Below are 933 nucleotides of genomic sequence, written 5' to 3'. Positions count from 1 at the left end.
GGGTTGTCCGCCCCGCAGCCAGCGCTACTGCGTGTGTAACGCGGCCCTGCTGCGCCAGTTCCGCAACCCGGACACCATCTTCATCCTGGCCTTCGCCATCATCCTCCTCAACACCGACATGTACAGCCCCAGCGTCAAGGCCGAGCGCAAGATGAAGCTCGAGGATTTCATCAAGAACCTGCGAGGTGAGGCCCCGCCGGCCCCTCACCCCCCGGTGACCCCTGCCTGGGGGCACAAGCCCTAGAGCGGGCGTGGCTGCTGTGGGTTCTAGAGCAGGGCTGGGTGTCACACGTCCTAGGGCGGGGCTGGGCACTGCAGGTTCTAGAGCGGGGTGGGTGTCATGGGTTCTAAGATGGGGCTGGGTGACGCATGTTCTAGACCAGGGTGGGTGCCACAGGTTCTAGGACGGGGCTGGGTGCCACAGGTTCTAGAGCAGGGCCGGGTGTCATGGGTTCTAGGATGGGGCCTGGATGCCACAGGTTCTAGACGAGGGTGGGCGTCACAGGTTCTAGAGCGGGGCTGGGTGCCACAGGTTGTAGAGTGGGGTGGGCGTCACGGGTTCTAGGACGGGGCTGGGTGTTGCGGGTTCTAGAGACGGCCCTGTCATTGTGGCTTCTAGAGCGGGCCCGCAGTTTCTAGAGGAGGGCAGGGTCTGTGTGGGTTCTAGAGTGAGGGCTGGGCAGCGCGTGTTCTAGAGCGGGTGGCGTGGTGTGGGTTTCTGGAGCAGGTCTGTGTTCGGTGGGTTCTAGATCAGGATCGGCACGGTTCGGGTTCTAGATCAGCCAGAGAGCAGCATGTTCTAGAACAGGTCCGTAGGTTCTAGAGCAGGACCGGTAGGTCGCCTGTTCTGGAGTGGAGCCGGGTGTGGGGTGTTCTAGAGCCTGTCTGGGTGTGGGGGTTCCAGAGTGGGGGTGGCTGTTGCGGGTTCTAGAG

The 933-nt window shown here is 62.9% G+C and overlaps 1 protein-coding gene across 1 annotated transcript in view; it reads left to right on the top strand.

The window, feature by feature from the left end:
- The window catches only part of LOC103620147 (IQ motif and SEC7 domain-containing protein 2), a 5,971-nt gene that overhangs the window by 1,104 nt on the left and 3,934 nt on the right, over positions 1–933 (top strand). The window contains exon 4 of the mRNA XM_017738299.1: positions 19–185. Coding sequence (XP_017593788.1) covers positions 19–185 — 167 coding nt within the window. The remainder of the gene's footprint in view (positions 1–18; positions 186–933) is intronic.

The sequence above is a fragment of the Corvus brachyrhynchos genome, unplaced genomic scaffold, assembly GCF_000691975.1.
Source record: "Corvus brachyrhynchos isolate BGI_N302 unplaced genomic scaffold, ASM69197v1 scaffold660, whole genome shotgun sequence".
NCBI classification, from domain to species: Eukaryota; Metazoa; Chordata; class Aves; order Passeriformes; family Corvidae; genus Corvus; species Corvus brachyrhynchos.
This window is presented reverse-complemented; position numbering and strand designations above follow the sequence as displayed.